The following is a 20,279-nucleotide window of genomic DNA, read 5'->3' as shown; positions in this document are numbered from 1 at the left end:
ATGATAATATTTTATTTTTTCCTCTGATCTAGTTGTTTTAAGGTTTTGTTATTACCTGAATTGTTTATTTTTAATGCTACTGTAGTACTTTGGTTCAGTACTTTTCTGTTTATTGCAGAAAATATACTTAGAAATAAAATGCACATTAAGGTTCCAGTCCTGCACTTCAAACAGTGTATCCAGATCCAGATTAACACTTTCTAAGTGCCATACTGTACACTGTAAAAAACAATTTGTTGAGTAAATTTAAAATAATTTGTAACCTGGCTGCCTCAAAATTTTAAGTTCAGTCAGTTCAAAAAAAGTTTATTCAACTTGAAATGTTAAATTATACTAAGTGACAACTTAAATATTTGAGTTGAATCAATTTAAACTTTTAAGGCAGCTGGGTTACTTACCCATCTGTTAAGTTTAGCAAACACAAATATCAAAGTTGTTACTTAATACAACTTAACATTTCAAGTTGACTAAACTTAAAATTTTAAGGCAGCAGGGTAACAAATTATTTTAAGATGACTCAACAAATTGTGTTTTTACAGTGTACATTTTAGAGTATGTAGAGTAATTCTAGAGAGGATGACATTACAAAAGTATGTACAAAAGTATGGTTGGATTGCATAAGATGAATTTAAGTGAATTTATTATTGATTGACTAATATATATAACTTTCATTATGCTAAAATGTTAAATTATTATATAATATGGATTTCATATAGATTCATTATACAAGATGTTAAAAGTTAGTCATCTATTTTTTCTTTCTTTAAGACATAAGGCATAATGACTAATTGGTCTAATTTGAATCTGAAAAATAAGACTCATTAATAAGACTCATTAAGTTGGTCAGAAGACTAACAGAAACAGGAAAATCAATTTTAGACGAAGTAAAGAGTGAAGAAATATGTTTTTTTTTTTCATTTCATTAATAAAATAGATGACTGGAAATAATTTAATAGAATGAGAAAAAAATATTACATTTGCAGCGCTTCCAAGATTCCAAGAACAACACTGTGGACAAGATAATTTTATGGTAATCCATCATATTTCCAAATTATTGGATTGTAGCATAACTATTTATTTGAATTAAAGAGATTTGGTTTAATTGATTTACTTCTCATCTATAACCATATAGTTTGTTATATAGTAGGATAACACCAATATTTAATGTGAGTACATATTCATGAAAATGTTTTTTTTTTTTTTTTCTAGTAGATTTTCCATTGGTGTCTCAGAGAGATTAAAAATGGCTGAAGCTGAAGTAGTGATAAGCATGCAAGGCAAGTCAAAAGGTTGTGATTTTACTCTTTGTGCTTGACTTTTGTTGTGCTGTACATAAAACGGTATTAACAAAATTATACAACTTCTTTTTCTTAAAAAATATTTTCTTCTATCTCTTTCTTCCTCAGAATTGTCTGTTGTTGCCACTCTAACAAAGTTTGCCAGTCTTCCTCAGCATTGTCTCTATTTTGCCCGTCTGACATAGAATATTTTAATCCTGGAGATGATGCTGTTTTATTGTGTCATCTTGAGCCAGCTATCAGTGCTGCTTCATTGGAGATCAAGTGGTGGAAAAAGGCTGATCTGGTCTTCCATTATAAGGATGGATTGATAATGGAAAGCTATGAGGGTCGAGTGAATTTCTCAGTGGATGATCTACACAATGGAAATGTGTCTTTGACTCTCAGAGACGTCAGATCATCACAGATGGGCATCTATATTTGTGAAGTCTCTGATGAATATCGGACAGTGAAGGAATATATTTTTCTACACATCAGCTGTAAGTATTCTTCAGGTTTTATTTCTTAGTTAAGATACAACCAAAAACTGAGCATGTTTCAGAAATAATCTAGTATGCAAGCCAAAGCATCTTCAGTTTGAAAATTGTTTTGTCATTTGTTTAGTTAACATAAGCATATTTAAGGTTCTTTCGACACCAAGTTCCAGCCCAGTTCAACGAGTAAATAAAAAATGGTAGTGAACCCTCTACAGTGTTACATTTATTATACATGTAAATACTATTCATACTTTTAATTATAAAAATATATTTCTCTTTCCAGCTGTAAACTTTAGTCTTGTGGCTCCTACTGACCCTGTGTATGCTGATCCTGGAGCAGATGTCGTTTTACCTGTTCATCTCTCACCTGAAACCAGTGCTGCATCTATGGAAATCAGATGGCTTAAAGGGACAGAGTTTATTTATTACTATAAGAAAGGGGGGTACAGAGCAAATGATGACTATGAGAACCGAGTGAGTCTGTTCTTCCAGGAGCTGGACAGAGGAAATCTTTCACTGATTTGGAGAAATGTTCAGTCATCAGATTCAGGAGAATATACATGCACAGTAATTCAGAATGGATGTCAGAAGATAGGAACAATTCACCTACATGTAAAAGGTAAGATATGATTACAATGGCAGCTGCAGTTTCTCTTTATAGCGTATTTCTGTGCATTAAAAAATACTTGTACATTGTGTATGCAGTATATTTAAAACACTTTTCTGAGTTGAAATAACAGGTTTACAAGAAACAAAAAAAATATTTAGATTACTATAAAAAAAAAAAGTATTAAATTCTTGAGTGCACATGCGTGTGTATTTGTGTGTATTATGATAAGGGTTGTGTGTCACTGAGAATGCCTATTAAATTTCAGTTTGGCTTCTGTATTTCAAAAGGGTAAACAGGATGGACAGGGTTTATGCAGGTTTTATGAGGGTAAATTTAAGACATTTTAAAGACCTTTTTAAGACCAACTAAAAAAATTTTATGGGAAAAAAAAAAAATCAAAGGGAAAACAATCCAGCAAGTATCGTTCAGGTTTTACTTTCACTTTCAAATTAGCATCAGTTCAGTGTCTAGCAATTGTTTGTTTTTAGTTTGTTTGAGTTTTCCCTCTTTTTTCTTGCTTTCCTTTTTAAAAGCACCATGCACAGTTTACTTTCACTTTTAAATTAGCTGCAATTTGTTCGGGTTTTACTTTCACTTTCAAATTAACAGCAAATCAGTGTCTAGCAATTGTTTGTTTTTAGTTCATTTGAGTTTTCCCACTTTTCTTTTCTGCACTTCAGTTTTAAGTAGCTTGTAAAGGCATAATGAACATTTTACTTTCACTTTTAAATTAGCAGCATTAACATAACAAACTTTTATTAACAAAACGAATAATAATACACCATGTTATATGCCTAATATAAAATGATAACTTACACAAGGTTTAAATAGGTATACAAAACTGAAAATCAGTAAACACTATGTAACCAAATAAATAAGAAATGCATAGCTTGGAAGCACAACATACACCTTGATGTAATATAAAATAAAAAAAACTATCTAAACTATTACACTATCACCTTAGATAAATGGTAAAAGTCAACAGGCTTTTCAAAATCCCAAATATTTTTAAAACAGGCACTTTTGCATTTGGTTTTGAAACTGTTTCGCCATATTCTTGTGTTTCTGACCTCTCTCTTCTTGTCAGTCAGCTCGACTCTTATTACTAAAAAAAAATCAAAACGATAAGTTCTTCTTTGAGTGACTGAAAGATGAAGCAGCACATACCGGCATCTACTGTGTATTGTTTAATAAATATTGAGAAAACTTAATTCACGGAAAAGACGTGAATTTTAAGACGTTTTTAAGACCCGCTTGAATTTTAATGAAAGGAAGCCAAATGAAAATTTATTTAAATTCAAAGAAATTTAGCAAGACAAGCTTTCAATGTTGGCTTGTCAAAGTTTGAGGGACTGTGAGAAACAAGAGAAGACTTCTTCTTTTCCTAGTTTCTCCAAATAAAAAAAAAATTACACAGCTAAGTGGCGAAGTTTGAAAATTTCTACTGATCGGCTTTGTTTACCTCCTTGTCATTTTTAGGTACAAGTACAAGTAGTATGGAAGGAATTCCCCCACTCAGTAAGATAATACTTTACATTATTTTTGGATACTTGTGTATGTGTGAAACATCTTGCATATTTTGTGATTGATTTAGTTCAAAGTCACAAGCTTTTTTTTTTGCATGTGAATCAATAATTGCAGTGGAAAGAGAGCGTGGCGGTGCCATGGGGCAAGAGTTATCATCCCCAAATGCATCATCAGAGGTTCTGCAAACTGTAAGAACATCAGAATCCTTCATTTCAATAGAAGAAACTACACAAACCCAAGACAACCCTGGAGGAACAATGCCAAACACTCAGGAAAGGCAAGGGAGATCCTCATTAACTGTACAACTACAGGAACAAAAAGAGAAAGAACATCACGATCAGTCAGAGCAACAAACGGAAATACAGCACAAACACCAGAAAGGCCACAAAACACAGCACCAGGGAATCCAAGGAGATGGCCATTGACAATAAGATGCAACATAATATAATTAAACATACAGTTGTTAACATTAGTTAACTGAACATGTTTAATCAAGTTTTTTATAGTGGGTGTTAGGGACATTTGATGTGTAAAATTCCCAAAACTTTGTTTAGAGCAACTTCACATGTATGTTACCATTGACTGCAAAAAACTTGTATTAAAATATGTAGATATCTTGTACTAATTTGTTAATACTTTGTTAATTGAGTGCATGAGGTGGCCAATATTTCACACTTCATTTTTTCAGTTAATTAAGTGTATCATCTGGGTGTTTAAAGTGCATTTTTTTCCTTTTTGGAATTGTAAATAACACTGGGTCTATTAATTCACCTTCAATGCAGAAGTAAGCTTATGGGTGATGACTTCGGGTTCAATAGCCACTATAGGGAAATAACGAGAAATAACATGCAGTAAACTGTAAAACTGTTTGCACTACAAACCAGTGTGTTAATTATGAAGTTATTACATTAAAATAATAGATAAGACACAACAATTTGCAATATCAAGCAGCAAAACAACATGTTTTGGATGACCAGAAGCCACACCCATAAAATGTACAAATATTTTACTCACCCCCTTGTCATCCAAGATGTTCATGTCTTTCTTTCTTCAGTCATAAAGAAATTATGTTTTTTGATTAAAACATTTCAAGATTTCTCTCCATATAGTAGACTTCTATGGTGCCCCCGAGTTTGAACTTCCAAAATGCAGCTTCAAAGGGCTCTAAACAATCCCAGCTGAAGAAGAAGGGTCTTATCTAGCAAAACTATTGGTTATTAAAAAATAATAATAATAAAAATATATATATATATATATATATATATATATATATATATATATATTTTTTTTTTTTTTTTTTTTTTTAACAATTTATATACTTTTTAACCTCAAACATTGGTCTTGTCTAGCTCTGCATGAACTCTGTGTATTCCGGTTCTAGACAGTTTGGTTATGTCGGGAAAATCTCCCATCTCATTTTCTTCTTCAACTTCAAATTTGTCCTACATCGCTGTTTTATCTTTTTTTGTAAAGGGCGTTTGTTCTTCTTTGAACGTTCAAATGTTCACTTTGTAAACACTGGGTCTGCCAATGCTGGCCAGCCACTAGATCAGAAACAGTGACAAATCAAAGAATTTCATTCTGTTCCGCGAATTGTACACTTGATGAGGCTTGACGAATCACACAAATAATTAAATGCACAACCTGATAAACTGGTTTTAATGACAGGCAAATATGTTGGAACTTTCGATTAAGATTCAGTACAGCTGCTGCTACAGTTGGACCCAGTTTATTCTGCTGATGGGACAATAAAAGCCGAGGTCAGATGCAGTCTCATTTAAATACTTTCTTCTCTTTCCACTCTTCATCTCTCTTTACACAGACTACATTGAACGAGAAAATTGGAATAACCGAAAAGACATTGAAAAGAATATTCAGTGTAGTAAACGTGTCAAATTCATAGGATGAGGACGTTTTAAGTACTCTCACATTTACGAGGTTATTTATTAAAAATAGTGATATTAAATAGTAAATCGTGAAGTGAAAGTAAAACGATTGATAATACGTAGGCTATAATTTCTAGTCTATTTTTCGGATGAGTTCAGAAGTGGCCGCTGAGACGTATATTCGGTTTCGTTTAAACATATCAGTAACTTATTAACTTATTAAGACTGACCATTTTGGCGCCTTCCTTTTTTGTATTTAATACCTAAGCCAGAGAGAATTGGCCTGCTGTCCATCTGTTCTCCCAGTAGGGGGCAGTAACATGCCTAATTTAGGTTTATACATTGTGCAAAATTGTTTGACTTCACGAGTACTTAAAAAATATGATTAAATAATTATTAGATGTAGTCTCTTTTTTCTCTGTTTTTTTTTTTTTTTTTTTTTTTTTTTTTGCTGCTTATGAAATTAACTTATGATGTGCCTGTGGATAATGCTTTGGTAAGTTTTAAACTAGCTTTTCCAGATATATTTTTGTTTGATTTTTGCTGACTTATTTCAAATACAAGAATCTTTTTTTAAAAAGCACCTTTAATTGTTTTGTTTACTTTCTTTTTTAATGTCAAAATCTTTTTTCAAATGAATATTGTTAAAATTTCACTTGTTCATTTTGAACTTAATGTGTGGATTCAGTATATTTTTAATAGTTTAACTGACTGCAGAACAATGAGAAAAAAGGGTGCAAAGGGTGAATAAATATGTATTGTTTCCATATTTCATTACTGGACTTTCTGTTAATAATTTCATAACTGTTGAGAAGTGTTGATGAATTTGCAAGATGATCAAAAAAGAGAAATGTTGTCTTATCTTCTGATTTCCCTTATGCTTATAAATCTGCACTGCATTTATGTTTATTATGTTTATTGCTATTTTATTATTTAATTTATCACTCATCTCTAATTTTTTATATAGGGTTGATTAACATCAAAATATGATATAATGAGATATTCTCTGAATCATTCATTATAGTTTGTTTTCTAGGTTTACGGTGGATTTTCTGTCTCAGCGTTTCCGATATATTAAAAATGTTTGGAGGCAGAAGAGTTTTAGAAACTAATCAAGGCAAGTAAAAGATGATCTGTGATTTGACTGTTGTTCACTGTTACAAAATGACAGGAATGATTTTTCACCCTTTCTTTTCACTTTCTCAGACTTGTCTCTGTTTTGCCCATCTGACATTGTATTTTGTGATCCTGGAGATGATGTTGTTTTATCATGTCATCTTGAGCCAGCTATCAGTGCTGCTTCAGTGGAGATCAAGTGGTGGAATAAGACTGACCTGGTCTTCCATTATAAGAACAGACGGATAATACAGAGCTGTGGGAGTCGAATGAGTCTCTCATTGCAAGATCTACACATTGGAAATGTGGCTTTGACTATCAGAGACGTCAGGAGATCACAGAGAGGCCTCTATATTTGTGAGGTCATCCATAAATATCAGACAATAAAAGAATATATTTTTCTCCATATCAGCTGTGAGTATCCTTCAGGTTTTAGTTAAACTATCGATAACATTTATCACAGTTTATTTTTTCACCATCATTTGCTTGATTTCAAAGCTTGCATTGGAAAAAGTGTCTGCCATTACCAGAAGTGTAAATGCAAAATAATGTTGTCATACTAATGATTGTTAGCAGTTCAAGTTTACCTAGTTTAACTAGTAAATTGAAAAAGATTGCTGTGATGAGTATCATTCACACCTTTGCCCTTAAATTTCTCTCTTCAGATGAAGACTTGAGTTTTGTTGTTTCTACTGGCCCTGTATCTGCTGATCCTGGATCAGATGTCATCTTACCTGTTCGTCTCTTACCTGAAACAAGTGCTGTGTCCATGAAAATCAGATGGTTTAAAGGCACAGAGCTCATTTATCAGTATAAGAATGGGTGTGAGAGAATAAATAATAACTATGAGAACCGAGTGAGTCTGTTTGTCCAGGAGCTGGAGAGAGGAAATCTTTCACTGACTTTGAGAAATGTTCAACCATCAGATTCAGGAAACTATACATGTCTGTTCTTTCATGGTGGATGTCAGAGGACAGGAACAGTTCACCTACAAGTGACAGGTAAGATATTAAAACTGCAGAATGCAGTACATAGATTACCAGTGCTTCTTTAATGTCTTTGTTTCTCTCTTTTCATACCAAGTCAAAACATTAAACATTTATCATCAATTTAGTAAATGTTATACCAATTTAATTTTCTTTCATATATGGCTTCAATGAAATGGTAATGGGTTCACGTTGATTTTTGTTTCATTTCAGAGATTCTGAAATGTCGGTATACTTGGTATAGGCATATGCCTGATTCCATGGCAGAAACACAGACTAAGAAAATTCTCACTTATAATATGACAAATGGTAAGGATGACAAGAAAACGCAATATTATAGTAAGTCTGAGAGACAATTAGTCAAAAATAGTCTTCTTCCAGAATACTATGAAAGGACTTTAAAAACAAACAGTATTTGTTTGTTGTTATCTGAATGTTTTGTATGAAGGTTAAGTTTAAAGACTTCTCTGAATCATTTTGTTTACTTTTTATTGTAGGTCCCCATCTGGTTTAATTATTTAATTTTTTGTAATTGACACATTAATTAACACAGTTCTCTTGATATCTTGTGTTTTCCTCCTCTGAAACAAGGTGCCATGCTGTCGATATGGTTTATAGAACTGCAGAGATGGTTAATGGAACGGATGAGAATTTTCGCACCCACTACTGGTACTTTATATAGTAAAATTATTATAAAATTAGGCTATAAATAAAAAAGTGAACTGGGTAGTTTTAAAGCCAATTCACACTGCAAAACAGATGCCAACCAATGGCCTTGTTGTCTGTTGGTGTTGTTTGGCACTCATTTTCACTACTGAACATGTTTAGTCTGCATTTGTTTTGTTGTGGAATATCTACACTTTTAAAAATAAAGGTTCCAAAAGGGTGTTTCTGCAGTGATGCCACAGAAGAAACATTTTTGGTTCCCCAAAGAACCTTTTAGTAAACAGTTCTTAAAAGAACCATTTTAAAGAATATTTTAAAAATCTAAGAAACTTCTTAGAATCTTTTCTGCATTTGAAAGTTTCCATGGATGTTCCAGGTTCTTCATGGAACCATCGATGCCAATAAAGAACCTTTATTTTCATCTCAGTGCAGTGTGAATTGGCCTGCATCACAAGTTTTAGAGACTTAATCATTTTGTTTAATCCTTTTCCATTTTAGGTCCCAGACCTAGACATAGAAATAATATGGAAGGAATTCGCCTACTCCGTAAGACACCACTTTAAATGCTCATTGGATGTTTGTGTTTAGATTTTACATATTGTAGGGAGGAACCAACGGTCCCCCTAAGAGGAAAAGCTTAATGAACATATATAATGTCTTGATGACCATCTTAAATATCTACAAAGGTTTGTGTGAGGCTTTAGTTTAGAATAAAAATGTTATTAGGTAAATATAAAAACAAACAAAGTATTTTGTGATTGGCTTTAATTCAAAGAGAGCTCAGACAAAATACCCTGCTCTGACCCAGGCTACACTAATGTAAATACAGTTTGCAAATGCATTATTTTTTGTGATTTTTAGTTAGTCATGCATGTCTTGTTTCTTTGCTTGTGTGCTAATATTACAGTGGAAACATCAGCATGGGCAATTTTATCAGCAAGAGCTAGGGCACGAGCACAAGAGAACCAAGAAACATCAATGCAAATGACTCAAGAAAGGAGACGACAGAGTATTGTCAGAGAGAGACGGAGATCCTCGACAACAGTGCGATCGCATGTACTAGAAAGAGAAGAAACATCACAATCAGTCACAGCACCAGAAGAAAATACACAACCACCAAGGAGGCCACAAGACAGAGCAAGGCAGAATAAAGAGGGATCAAAGAAGACCAGAAAATAAGGAGCAACTGCCAAATTTTGGAATTAAGCGGACAACAAAAACTAAAAATGTTTTATTGGGTTTAAACTAGTGCTGTCAAAATTAGCATGTTAATGCAGGTGATTGTTTTTTTATGGAAGCCCATTTCAACCACTGAATAAAAAAGGTAATTGCGACTTTTTATCTCAGAATTCTGACTTTTTTTCTCAGAACTGAGATGTAAATGCACAATTGCGAGTTATAAATCATAATTATAAGATACAAACTCACTTTTTTGTGAGTTAGTTTACATCTTCAATTTTTTTTTTTTTCTGAGGAGAAAAAAAGACTGATATGTTCACATAATTGCGAGTTTATATCATGCAATTCTGACTTTATTTCTCAGAAGAATTACAGACTCCATTTTATAAAGTCCAGTTCTTGCATATGTTCACAGAATTGAAGTTTATATCTCACAATTCTAAGAAAAAAAGTCAGAATTGTGAGTTTGTATCGCAATTCTGAGAAAAAAGTCATACTTGTGAGATAATAAGTCACAATAAACTTAATCTTTTATTCAGTGGTGGAAACAGGCTTCCATAATTTTTCCAGTTAAACAGTGTTGAAAATATTTAATGCACTTAACGAAGGGCAGGGCTAGGGTTGTTCACCACACTCACAACTGCTGCTTCTGCATCTTTTTTTTTTTTTTTTTGACAAGAACGACAACATCAAATAAGAAACTTTTCAGATGTGCATTTCAACTTTACTTTAGTCAAACCAGTGTGGGAAAAGTACAGGTGACGAGGGAGCTTCAGTCGAATAGCAGTGAACTGTGGTCATATAAGATCACAGTATGTCAGTAAAAAACAAATTTACCTGTCCTTTCAGCCATTATACTGTGCTCGTAGCACACGCGCTACAATTGCACGCATAAATGTAGCCTGTATCATTATAGCGCAAATGAAACTTTGAGCATGCATGTCAGATCTACATCACGTTCAGCAGAGGCAGCTCTTAGAGTAATAGCAGCCACATAACCTAATAACCCAGCTGTGATGTCTATTAATCAAATAACAAAAGAAAAAAAGAGGAAATCAATAACTTTTGTAGTTTTAAGGATTCATCTATATTTAATTTAGTATTTAGTGATTGATAACTTTATTCAGTTTTTGTATATTTCCTACTTTCTGAAGGGCACAGGTAAATAATGGGTTTATGTGAAGATTGTTTTAAGTTCACCTAAATGTAAAAGTTGTTCACTTAGAAGTTATATTTAAGTGTAATAAATGTTCAAATTAATAGTTCTTAATTACACTGTAATGTTGAATGTCTAATCAATGGTTAAATATTAGGGAAAAAGAACAATTTCCTAGAGACATCAGTAATAAATATATATTTTTTAAAATATTAAATATATTAATATTTAAAATATATATTAAAAATATACTGTCTTCATGTTGTTTCTACATTCATTTGAAGATCGAATGCAAAATTATTGCAGTATAAAATTATATTTAAAAACTTTAATGTTAATTTCAGAAAAATGTGTGATTTGTTAATTTTTTCATCAACTGACAGCACTAGTTTAAACATGTAAATAGAACAATCTTGTATTTTAATAGTTTCTTCTACATTTTAAACACTATTTTGGTATCATCTGGCATCATTCCATCTGCTGTCTATGAAGCCTAGAGACTTATATGAGATTTCTCACAAGACCTACATTAGTGACAGAAGCATGATTTCCTCAAAATCAGTTACAGCACTTTTAAATTTTGTTACTACTGAATGCAACAAAAAATCTTTTGTAATTATGTTAAAATGTTAAAAAAAAAAACATTTTTAATTTTTTTTTTTTAAATTAAAAAAAAAAAAAACATCTAATCCAGCTAAATCATGTAACAAATCACAAATACTTTTAACTTTTTAATGCTGCTGTATTCACCTCATATTTTTGTCCATGGGTATTCTTACTTAATAATAAATGGTTGTCTTTTGATTATTGCTGTTGCCTCTATTTCTCTCTTTATTATTATTATTATTTTTATTTATTTATTTATTTATTTATTTATAATTTCCAGCACATTTTACACCAGCAATATGATAATTTTTAAACAACAGTTGACTAAAATAAAACAACCCAGCATGTTGGGTAAAAACATTTAAAGTGCATATTGCAGGTTAAAAATGTTTTTCAAATAAACATATATCCTTGTATAAAAATACCATATGAATGGTTAATGCAGGATATGAAAATGTTTTACAAGACGCAAGGGCACAAATTTAGAAGAAAAAGTGACGATTTCCTTGACAGTTCTCAAAAAGCGCTTTTTTTTTAACATCGCGTCATATGACGTCACGAGAGGGAGTCGTTTGCTGTGGTCTATTGGTTTTCATTAGCAGCGGTCTTAAGTCCGTGTGTTTTCTGTAGTTATTTCTTTATTTCATTTGATTATCGTCATGGTAAATTATTGTGTTTTTGGAGGTTTTCAGGACATCCAGTCCACAAGTTTGCTAACAAGAAAAAACGGCGCTATTTTCCGTGCCTGCGTGCGTTTGTGCAGCTGAAGAACGCGCCTTTACTAATGCATTTGCTTGATTTTAGTGTCGGACAAGTTTAACGATTATTAGTTTCTGTTACGGGTAACTAGTATGAATACTTGTAGATGAGCAATATTAGCTTTGCTTTAGCCTGATTATATATCGTTTGCTAACGTGTGTAACGTTATATCTAAGCTAACACTGGTCTCTTCCCTGTTCTCCTCACACCACAACTCAATTCGTCTCATCTGACCGTTGTTCTGTCTAATCCTGGCCTGTCCCTGCTCTCTTGGCCACATAGCAGACTCATAATTGTATGTGTGGTCCGTCATACGAGTGTAAATAAACATTTAAAATTTCCTCCGCGTCCGAACGATCATTGCGATCCATTGTTTTTCTATTGTTTACATTGTTTTGACGTCACTTCCGGTTTTGGCGATTTTCAGATGCGGAACTAAAATTCTCTCACAAAAATGACTCCAGAAGCCTTAATATCGTGTTTTAAAGTATAGTTTCAAGAAAATCTAGCTCCTACATTATTTTTCTATACATCAACTCACTGGGGTCGCTAACCTGGAATATGCACGTTAACTCAAAATAACCCTTTCCCAATATTTACCCAGCACAGGGTTGCCAAATAACCCAGGTTGGGATGTTTTTAACCCAGCATTTTTTTAGAGTGTATACACTGCTGGTTTTACCAACATTAGCCTAAACTACGCACTAACAAATTCTGACATTTATGTCCATTTTTCACTCAAATTGCTATGGTGATTTCATTTGTAATTAAGAAATTTTAAATAAACAATGCATTTTTTTCCATACCAAGACTAGTGATATCAGTCTTTTGTACACATAACGATAAATGCAATATTTCATAATATTACTTTGGCGTTTTGACTGTCAATAATGGTCGGTGTCTTTACACCTTTTTGTATGAAGCGCCACCCGTGAGTGTCTCCGTTCCGTTCGTGCGCGCCACGTCACAATCACCTACCGAACTCGCGTGAGTCCTCCCACCGCCCACGCGTGATATCTGAAAGAAAAAAGAATGAAATAAATAAATAAATGAGCAAGGTGCAGTTCCGCCAGGAGCCGTGAGTGTGTGTGCGCGCGTGAATGTGTGTGTGGCGTCTGTCTGAAACATGAACCGCTTGCGTTAGACATCAGGAGGGCGATTCAAAACCGGGGAAATATCACATCAACACCACCACCACACCATCATCCTCTTCATCATCCTTCTGTTCCGCGCGGAAAACCAGCCAAATTAAATTAAGGTGGTGAAATTATTTGTGCGAGCTGCCTATGAAAGGGAGGAAGGTGTAACACACACTACAGAGTGTGTGTTGTTGTTTGCATTAGTGTTAATGCTCCTATTTACTACTCTCTTAATTACCACCCGTGGAAAACTGGAGCTTACATGTCGTGATCTGACAAAAGCATCGGGTTGTTCTCATGGATTAACATATGATCTGAACTCAACCCAGGTCAAGTGAGTATCCTGCTTAGTGTAGTGCACTAGATGTCTGTATATTGTGTGTGATGTCTGTTGCATGCAATTGTCTGTTATTGGATTTAAATAAACTCCTTTTCTGTCTATGCATCATATGTTTCCAGTGGTTGAGTTCTGTTAAACTAGGGCGAGCGTTTCTTTCACAACATTCAACAAGTATTGTTTTGTGCTGCTTTAATGCTGCTGCGTTCACGGCGACATGCATTGGTTCTTACACCAGCGTTCATGTGGAATAACACGAGCAGCATCCGTGCAGGACGTCAGGTGTGTGAAATGAGATGCAGCACACACTACATACATGTCCACACGCTTTGCACGGTCTGTTTGAGCGTCTGTCCACACACGGCCAGATTTCTGCCAATTCAAAGGAAGAATATGATGAGAATTTTCACCTATTGGCCCTAGTGTAAGGCAGTCACCATGGATAACTAGTGTCATCTCTTTCCTGCAGGGATGAGTAATCAGGGAGAGACGGAGACAGAGAGGAACAGACAGCAGAGCAGTGCTTGTGTGAACTCGTGAAATAAAAGCATGGAAGAAAGCTGAAATGGGAGGCAGCAGGTTTTATTTATACACGGTGTGAATAATTAAAGAGCCGTCCGTGGATGTTGAACTCGGTGACCAGTGATCTGATATTATTGCTGTAGAAACCGAAAAGCTGGGCGGTGATTGAAAGATATGATGCTTTGTTGATTTAAATGTATAGCTATGCAAAATACATCCTTATGCCTCAAAGGCGGCACTTGCTTCAAATAAAATCACACTTTGGGTTAATAGGAACACGTGTTGGATATATTAGAACATCTGCTAGTTTCAGTAATACTTTTCTACTTTAGGTTGCTGTGCTTGTTTTGTGATAGGTAGGCTATAGTTTCCGTTGGAATTACATTTGGTTGAATTAAAATGACTTGATGTGATTGATGTAGCTTATGTTTTCTCCCTTTTATCTGTAAACAAACAGCCAAAAGGACACAAAATACTTAAGTATTAAATACTTCAGACAGTATATATTTTATATTGCATTTTTTAATCAAATATGCAGTAAAATTATGAAATATTTTTTGCAATTTAAAATGCATGTTTTCTATTGTAATGCATAGTTAAATGTAATTTATTCCTGTGATGCAAAGCCGAAATTTCAGCATCATTACTCCAGGCTTCAGTGTCACATGATCCTTCAGAAATCATTCTAATATGCTGATTTGCTGCTTAAGAAACTTTTTTTTTAGCAATGTTGAAAACATATTTTTGTGGAAACATTGATTTTGATTAATAAAATGTTTTTTAATGCATCCTTGCTCATCTGCTTTAAAGGGGTCATCGGATGCAAAGTTCACTTTTACATATTGTTTGAACATTAATGTGTGTTGGCAGTGTATGTACAAATCTACCCTATAATGATAAAAATCCATGCAGTGGTTTTTAATGAATCTGTAAAAATAATATTCCTTTTTTCAAAACAAGCCATTCTCAGATGCCGTCATCGGTGTTGTGGCGTCAGACCGACAGAGTCCGCTCCCATGATAGTTGATTGACATGAGCGTCTTACCTCAGACCAGCTGTAACAGTCCGACCTCCATTGTTTTGATGCCGGAGCAGGATTGTAAATTAGACAAGAATATCTCAGATTGAGCAATTGAGGTGTTGTGTTGCTGGATGTAATAATGAACATAGTGGTCGTCATTTACTCCCGACATCTGAGCTGCTGAAGATGCAGTAGATTATGTTGTTTGTGAAGGGAATGCACCTCTCGATCTACATATATCCGTCTATGTTCATTCGAATCATTCATGATCCAGCTTCACCTACAGCAGAAGTGAGTCTAAGGTTTTTTTTATGAATCTCTTCAATCACCTTTCCTAATGATGTGCTAGTTAGCAAGTTTCACGGTTAAACGCGCAAAATGTGGCTAAAGTAAACAATTTCTCAGAGCAGCAGCGAGAAGTGAGGGGTGGGGTGAGCACAGCTCATTTGCATTTAAAGAAACAATCCCTCAGAATAGGATGATTTTTGCAGAGCTGATTTTGAAAAGGTAAAAAGTGTGTTGTTTTACAAAACCATAGAGAATTTTTAAACAAAGTGTATTACAGACTTTTCATTAAGACCCTAAAGAATCATATGAACTTGTGTAAAATGTTCATCCAATGACCCCTTTTTAAAAAATCTTACCAATCCTAAACTTTTATATTATCACACACAATTCAGTACTTTCCCCTTTTCTCCCTCCGCTTTCATGTCCTGTTTTATATTTTTACATTTGCACACAGCATTTTCAGTTCCATGTCCCCTCTATCTTGTTCCCCTAGTGTTGTTTTTAATATTTTTTTCTGAAGCATATTCCCTGATTTTATTTATATTTTAAATCGATTGATTTGTAAACAGTGTGAAGTTTATGTAAAACTGACAAAAATCATTAGGATATTAAGTAAAGATCATGTTCCACTACCGTAAATGTACTACAACTTAATTTTTGATTAGTAATATGCATTTGGACAGCTTTAAAGGCAATTTCCTCATTTTTTTTTTTTTTTTTGCACCCTCAGATTCCAGATTTTCAAATAGTTGTATCTCAGCCAAACATTGTCCTATCCTAACAAACCATACATCAATGGAAAGCTTATTGATTCAACTTTAAGATTATGAAGGAACAATCCCTCAGAATGGGATGATTTTTGCAGAGCTCATTTTGACAGGGTAAAAAAGGGTGTTGTTTTACAAAACCATTGAGATTTTTTTAACCAAAGTATATTATAGACTTTTCATCAAGACCCTAAAGAATCATATCAACTTGTGGAAAATGAGCATCCGATGACCCCTTTAAAAAATCTTACCGATCCTAAACTTTTGTATTATCACACATAATTCAACACTTTCTCTTTCCTCCCTCTGCTTTCATGTCCTGTTTTATATTTTCATATTTGTACACAGTGTTTTTCATTTTGTTTCATTTCCCTCTTATGTTTTTTCCCAAGTGATATTTTTTATTGTATTGTGTATTATTTTGTCATATGTGACCCTTGACCACAAAACTGAAGTAGCACGGGTATATTTGTAGCAATAGCCAACAATACATTATATAGGTCAAAATTATTGATTTTTCTTTTATGCCAAATATCATTAGGATATTAAGTGAAGATCATGTTCCATGAAGATATTTTGTAAATTTGCTACCGTAAATATATCACAACTTAATTTCTAATTAGTAATATGTATTTAGACAACTTTAAAGGCAATTTTCACAATATTTTGATATTCTTTGCACCCTCAGATTCCAGATTTTCAAATAGTTGTATCTGGGCCAAACATTGTCCTGTCCTAACAAATTTATTCAACTTTCAGATTATGTATAAATCTACATTTCAAAAAATTAAAAAATTAACTCACCTTGTGAGTGGTTTTGTGGTCCAGGGTCACATATTATTTTGCTTCTGAATTCTATATGATCTAATGTTATTGTTAATCTTGAGGTTTATAGTATATTAAACAGCAACCTTTTAAAAGTTGGCTGTTGGATTCAGAACTCATCCTAATCCAAAAAAGCTATTAGAATTGGGTGCTTTTTAGCTAGTTTATTTAGAAGCATTTAATCTACATTAAAACATTGATGAATGTTTTTTTTTTATCCCCTAAGTTAAGCAGTTAAAGAACCTTGGCCCATATTCAGTTTAACAGCTGTAGCTGCAATATTTCAGTCTAGGATTGCAGCTCTTGTGTCTGTTGACTATCACATGAAGATGTCACTGCTCATCTGCGCTGTTGCCGCTAATCGTTTCTGTGTCTCTCTCTGTTCAGACGCTCTTTGCTGTAATTGCTGTTAAACTTGAGAAAGAGCTGAGCTCTCAGATGCAGAGGTGAGGAAGGGGTTACACTTGCTGTAAGACGATACACTTCCCTCATTTAGCAACTTTGACCTTTCACTCAATTACTATTTCTTATAAATCCCACATTTCTCAGTCTCTGGTTATGCAGACCTAGATTTCGGTTTTACAGACGCCGTCTGTTTGCAACTCTAGGACAGCGGTATGAGATTTTCAATACTAAAGGTAAAGATGCAGTTACATTTGTGATTTTTTTCGTATTTGAATTTAAAATGTTTTATATTTAAATGTTTTTTTATGTGGGATTACTATTATTCTCCTAATTACATAAAACATTTTAGTTACATTTTTGTATTTACAAGAGCATATGTAGATTTTTTTTTTCTAATTTATTTTGCATTTATTTTTTTTTTATTCATTTTTGTGTAATTAATAGAGTATAGTTTGTTTTGTTTTTTTGTTTGTTTGTTTTTGTTCTTTTTTATATATATTTTACATTGGATTTTTGCTGCTTTATGTTTATTTATGATTATTTCTTTGTCCACACACAAAATATTTAAATTCACTATTTTTTAAAATATTGTTATTCTTCTCTCAACCACACAAAATATTTAAATGTAACTTTTTATGATTACCAGAGAATAATTTGATTTTTTTTTTGTTCTTTTTTAGTATTTTGCATTTATTTATTTATTTATTTATTTATTGCTGCTTTGTGTTTATTTAGGATTATTATTCTTCTATCAACCACATAAAATATGTAAATTCACTTTTTATGATTACCAGATCATATTGAGATTTTATTTTTTCTTTTTTAAAAATATTTTATACAATTTTTGCTACTTTGGGTATAGGATTATTTCTTTTTCAACCGCACAGAATATTTAAATATTTTTTTCCCTTTTTTAATAATTTTACATTTCAAAATTGCTCTCTCTTTTTATTTAGGATTAGCATTCTCTTCTCAACTGCACAAAATATTTAAATAAACTTTTTATGATTACCAGAGTATAATTTTTTTTTTTTTTTTTTTTTTTTTTTTTCTTTTTTATTATTTTGCATTTATTTTTTGCTGCTTTGGGTTTTTATAGAAATTATTATTCTTCTCTCAACCACATAAAATATTTAAATGAACTTTTTATGATTGCCAGAGCATATTAAGATTTAGTTTTTCTTTTTAAAAATATTTTGCATTAAATTTTGCTACTTTTTGTTTAGGATTATTTCTCTGTCAACCACACAAAATATTTAAATTCACTTTTTATTATTACTATAGTATAGTTTATTATTATATTTTATTATTATTATTATTATTATTATTATTATTATTATTAATATTATTATTTAGAATTATTTTCCTCTATCAACCACATAAAATATTTAAATTCATTTTTTATGATTACAAGAGTATATTAAGATTTTTTTTCATTTTAAAAATATATTTTACATTACATTTTTGCTACTTTGTGTTTATAGGATTATTTCTTTTTCAACCACACAAAATATTTAAATGTAACTTTTTATGATTACCGGAGTATAATTTCATTTTTTTATTTGTTGTTTGTTTTTTATTATTTTTTTTTTTTTTTTTTTTTTGTTGCTGCTTTGTGTTTATTTAGGATTATTATTCCTCCATCAACCACATAAAATATTTAAATTCAATATATATATATATATATATTACTTTTACATTTTTTGCTATTTTGTGTTTATAGGATTATTTCTTTTTCAACTGCACAAAATATTTAAATGAACTGTTTATGATTATCAAAGCATATTAGATATTATTTCCCTTTTTAAATAATTTTACATTCAAAAATTGTTCTTTTTTTATTTAGGATTATTATTCTCTTCTCAACTGCACAAAATATTTAAATGAACATTTATTATTATCAAAGCATATTACATATTCTTTCCTTTTTTAAAAAATAATTATACTTTAAAATTTGAGCTTTTTTAAATTTAGGATTACTACTCTTTTCCCAACCGCACGTAATGTTTAAATTAACTTTTCATGCTTACTATGTTAAAATGTAATCTACTACTACTACTACTAATAATTCTTGCATTTCAGAATAGAATTCTCTTGGTTTCTTGATTAGATATTTTCTCGCATTGTTTTGTTGTTTTCCATTTGACCCTTTCCCGACCAGAGTCTTTCTATTGTGTTTTAAAAGCATTATTTCTAGTCCAGCATCTCTAACATCTCATACGCAGGTTAGTGTGCAGCACACGTTTCCAAAAAGAGGAAGGCTCTGCGCCGGCAGCCAATGGCGCAGTAGCGCGCTCTTTTGTTTGGAGTATAATGGGCTGCTATTTGTGCTCACAGGTAGCTCAGAATGATAGTTTGCCCTTAAGGAAGGAAACGCTTTTCTACACAGCTGCTGAAGCAGACAATATGGAGTCTGCTTTCCACTGCAGTCTGTAGCGCTGAATGAAAACGTGAGACGCACACACACAATCACAGAGTCTGAGATGTGCTCACAGCTGCAGAAATAGACACAGCACCAGCGCGTCACGTGACGCTCCTGTCTATCCGAGAGGATTTTGATGATGTGAATGCGTTTCTTTTCGGGGTTTTATTGCTGAAGTATTTTGGTATCAATAAATACCCCGTGCATGCGAGAGATAAGACCTCTAGCTGGAAGGAGAAAGATCCTTTTATTGCTCTCCCTCTCTCTCTGTCTGCCCATTCATGCTAT

At 32.7% G+C, this 20,279-nt stretch overlaps 2 protein-coding genes across 8 annotated transcripts in view; both read left to right on the top strand.

The window, feature by feature from the left end:
* The first annotated feature begins 1,424 nt into the window (after nt 1-1,424).
* On the top strand, nt 1,425-4,853 carry LOC127155506 (butyrophilin-like protein 2). The gene is made up of 4 exons (XM_051097744.1): nt 1,425-1,777; nt 2,058-2,393; nt 3,864-3,902; nt 4,026-4,853. Exons 1-4 carry the CDS (start codon nt 1,612-1,614, stop codon nt 4,334-4,336), a joined length of 852 nt encoding a protein of 283 aa, XP_050953701.1. The 5' UTR covers nt 1,425-1,611; the 3' UTR covers nt 4,337-4,853.
* An 8,441-nt stretch (nt 4,854-13,294) lies between these two features.
* Nucleotides 13,295-20,279, top strand: part of kcnc3b (potassium voltage-gated channel, Shaw-related subfamily, member 3b) — a 73,329-nt gene continuing 66,344 nt past the window's right edge. For 5 of the 7 annotated variants that reach the window (XR_007825614.1, XM_051097815.1, XM_051097813.1 and 2 more), the window contains exon 1: nt 17,390-17,802. Coding sequence is in view for 5 of the 7 variants with exons in the window: in XM_051097815.1 (XP_050953772.1) it covers nt 17,782-17,802 (21 nt within the window). In the remaining 2 variants the exon portion in view is untranslated. Of the gene's footprint in view, nt 13,739-17,389; nt 17,803-20,279 lie in introns of those variants that run through there. The other 2 variants (XM_051097814.1, XM_051097816.1) reach the window with 2 other exon arrangements.

The sequence above is a fragment of the Labeo rohita genome, chromosome 24, assembly GCF_022985175.1.
Source record: "Labeo rohita strain BAU-BD-2019 chromosome 24, IGBB_LRoh.1.0, whole genome shotgun sequence".
NCBI lineage: Eukaryota > Metazoa > Chordata > Actinopteri > Cypriniformes > Cyprinidae > Labeo > Labeo rohita.
The sequence above is the reverse complement of the archived record's forward strand: the minus strand, read 5'-3'. Positions and strand labels throughout refer to the sequence as shown.

Bases quoted from the DNA above. Each gene is read 5' to 3' on its own strand.
- LOC127155506 (XM_051097744.1), top strand. From the start codon at position 1,612: ATGGAAAGCTATGAGGGTCGAGTGAATTTCTCAGTGGATGATCTACAC. The intron at 1,778-2,057 runs GTAAGTATTCTT...TTCTCTTTCCAG, and splicing joins TATTTTTCTACACATCAGCT to CTGTAAACTTTAGTCTTGTG. The intron at 3,903-4,025 runs GTAAGATAATAC...CAATAATTGCAG, and splicing joins GGAAGGAATTCCCCCACTCA to TGGAAAGAGAGCGTGGCGGT.